The sequence below is a fragment of the Scyliorhinus canicula genome, chromosome 1, assembly GCF_902713615.1.
Source record: "Scyliorhinus canicula chromosome 1, sScyCan1.1, whole genome shotgun sequence".
Taxonomy (NCBI): domain Eukaryota; kingdom Metazoa; phylum Chordata; class Chondrichthyes; order Carcharhiniformes; family Scyliorhinidae; genus Scyliorhinus; species Scyliorhinus canicula.
In genome coordinates, this window is record NC_052146.1 from 310680422 (window position 1) to 310683110 (window position 2689).

The 2689-nt window shown below is 46.9% G+C and overlaps 1 protein-coding gene across 1 annotated transcript; it reads right to left on the minus strand.

The window, feature by feature from the left end:
• Window positions 1-215: 215 nt before the first annotated feature.
• LOC119965665 (interleukin-17F-like) lies at window positions 216-1759 on the minus strand (the record flags this gene model as incomplete). Its single annotated transcript, XM_038796457.1, has 3 exons — window positions 216-589; window positions 959-1185; window positions 1730-1759. Coding segments are annotated over 3 exons (495 nt in total), but the record flags the coding sequence as incomplete, so codon positions are not given.
• Window positions 1760-2689: the final 930 nt, after the last annotated feature.

Consider the following 2689-nt stretch of genomic DNA (forward strand, 5'->3'; position numbering starts at 1 on the left):
GGGGAAAAGAGATTTGGAAAACACCAGAATCCCAACAACTGGAGTTTATGGAGCATTTACCTCTCTGACTGAGGGTAAGTCTCCTGAGGGGCCAAGTGGATCAGGAGCTTTATTCCTGTCAAAACCTGTTAACCTGGGGGTGGGTGGGGGAGTGTGTGGTGGGGGGGGGGGGGGGGAGTGTGGGGGGTGGGGGGGGGGGGTGCGGGAGTTGACAAGCTAGTGCCTCAAAACAATACTGATGACTTTCTGGATTTGGGTTTTTTTTTCCTCACTCTGAACTGGCGGTTAACAATAAGAAAGGGCATATTCAGTTGGGCTTTGCTTAAAATGGTCGGGGCTACGCTAATCCCTTTAAACAGACACGTAATTCGGGTGGACACAGACACAAGCGACAGGAACCATCATCTTTTCCGCTTGGAAGGTGACCTTGCGATCAGTTTCCTTTATCCTCTTCAGAACAATCATCTCCTGTCGGACAAGGCGCGTGTTGAGATTGGCATTTTGTAACCCTTTGCAGGTCGGGCAGTGTGAACTCACGCATTCCGCTTTCAAGATGGTTTCAGGGTAGCGATTGGAGTCAAAGTCCACCCTGAAAGAAGAGAAAGGAAAGGGTGAATAAGTAAAACAGCGCATTGGCAAATTCTCTGCTTCGTTTGCTGGTCAGAGCCGCCCAGGGGGGAAATGGCAGTAACATGGCTTAATTCGGCACCTTGATGGTTTAATCCTGAATGGCAAGGTCAACATCCTACACTGACAGACAATGAGATCAGCAACACCCAGATATCAAGGAACCATAAAAACAAACGATTGGCATTCAGAGGTATAGCATTATGAAGCAGTGAGATGGAAAGAAGCAGTAAGGCAGCAATGAGAGGCAGGGATGAGAGTGAGGGTAAACAGCTTTGATGGGGGAGGTGGCATTTTCAGAACAGGATTGAGGGAAACAGGTTGAACTTACTTGTAAATCCAGGGGGACAGGGAGCGATTATTGAAGGCACCATTCAAGGTTCTCCAATGGTGTGGCACAGGGGGAAATAGCAGTTTTATGTTCTCCGGCTCCAGCACGTATTTTGTGGTTCTCCTCAAACGTGGATGTCCCGTCTTTGATTTGCTATACCTCCCTTTTGCTGCAGAGATGGTTTCTGCCAGGGCAGCAAGCAGAACGATGAACAGCACAGCAGAGACCTGAAAAAAACCAGACCTTTGTTAAAGAAAGCATCAATCATTGGGAATTAATTCATCTTCAACACATCTCGCCCGACCAGGGCGTCTACCTCAGTTTGTCATCCCTGAGATCACATGTTGCTCATGTCTTGCCTTGTGAATTATTGGAGGAAGCGATCCTTCAGGATATTCACTATTTTGTGTTTGTCTTTTAGCATTGGCTCAGTTTTCACCTTTTACAGATCTTACCTCCTCCCTCACTGACCACCAGAAAACAAAAGGAGGCCATTTGGCCCATCACACGTATGGCAGCTCCTTTGTCCCTATTCTTTCTTCATATCACTGGAACTATTTTCCTTTTGGAAGTCATGGGCATTGAACTTTGGAAGGCGGTGGCGTAGATGTGTTGTCGCTGGACAAGTAATCCAGAGACCCAGGGGAATGATCTGGAGACCTGGGTTCTAATCCCACCATGGCAGATGGTGGACTTTGAATTAATAAAAACCTGGAATCAAAAGTCTAAAATGTAACCATGAAAACATTGTCAATTGTCATAAAAAAGCACCTGCTTCACACTAATGTCCTTTAGGGAAGGAAATCTGCCGTCCTTACCCGATCTGGCCTACATGTGAGTCCAGACCCACAGCAATGTGGTTGACTGTTAAATGCCCTCAGGGATAGGTAATAAATGCTGGCACAGCGACGCCCACATCCCATAAACGAATAAAAAAAACCTGTAAGGATCTTTTCACTTTTGCAATCGGAAGCTGTGCTTATAAACAGTCCTCGTCCTCTGTCTCTTGGGTCAGACTTTTCACCGTGTTGTTATTGTTTATTCCCAGTTGGTTCTTTCCCCTCTCTCTCTGAAGAGTCAGTCACTGTGGAACAGGATAATGGCAGTGCCAAATACACAGGGCACCGTGTGTGGTAACAGGGCAGCAGGAAGAACACGTTCAACCTCGGAGCCTAACTGCACTGGCAAATCACAATGTATTTCACAGCAACCTCGGAGCTTTACTGCACTGGCAAATCACAATGTATTTCACAGCAACCTCGGAGCCTTACTGCACTGGCAAATCACAATGTATTTCACAGCAACCTCGGAGCCTTACTGCACTGGCAAATCACAATGTATTTCACAGCAACCTCGGAGCCTTACTGCACTGGCAAATCACAATTTATTTCACAGCAACCTTGGAGCCTTTCCAAAGCTTCCACATCCTTCCTATAATGTGGTGACCAGAACTGCACGCAGTACTCCAGGTGCGGCCGCACCAGAGATATGTACAGCTGCAGCATGACCTTGTGGTTCCGAAACTCAATCCCCCTGCTTATAAAGGCTAGCACACCATATGCCTTCTTAACAGCCCTATTAACCTGGGTGTCAACTTTCAGGGATTTATGTACCTGGATGCCGAGATCCCTCTGTTCATCTATACTACCAAGAATCTTGCCATTAGCCCAGTACTCTGCATTCCTGTTACTCCTTCCAAAGTGAACCACCTCACACTTTTCCGCATTAAAC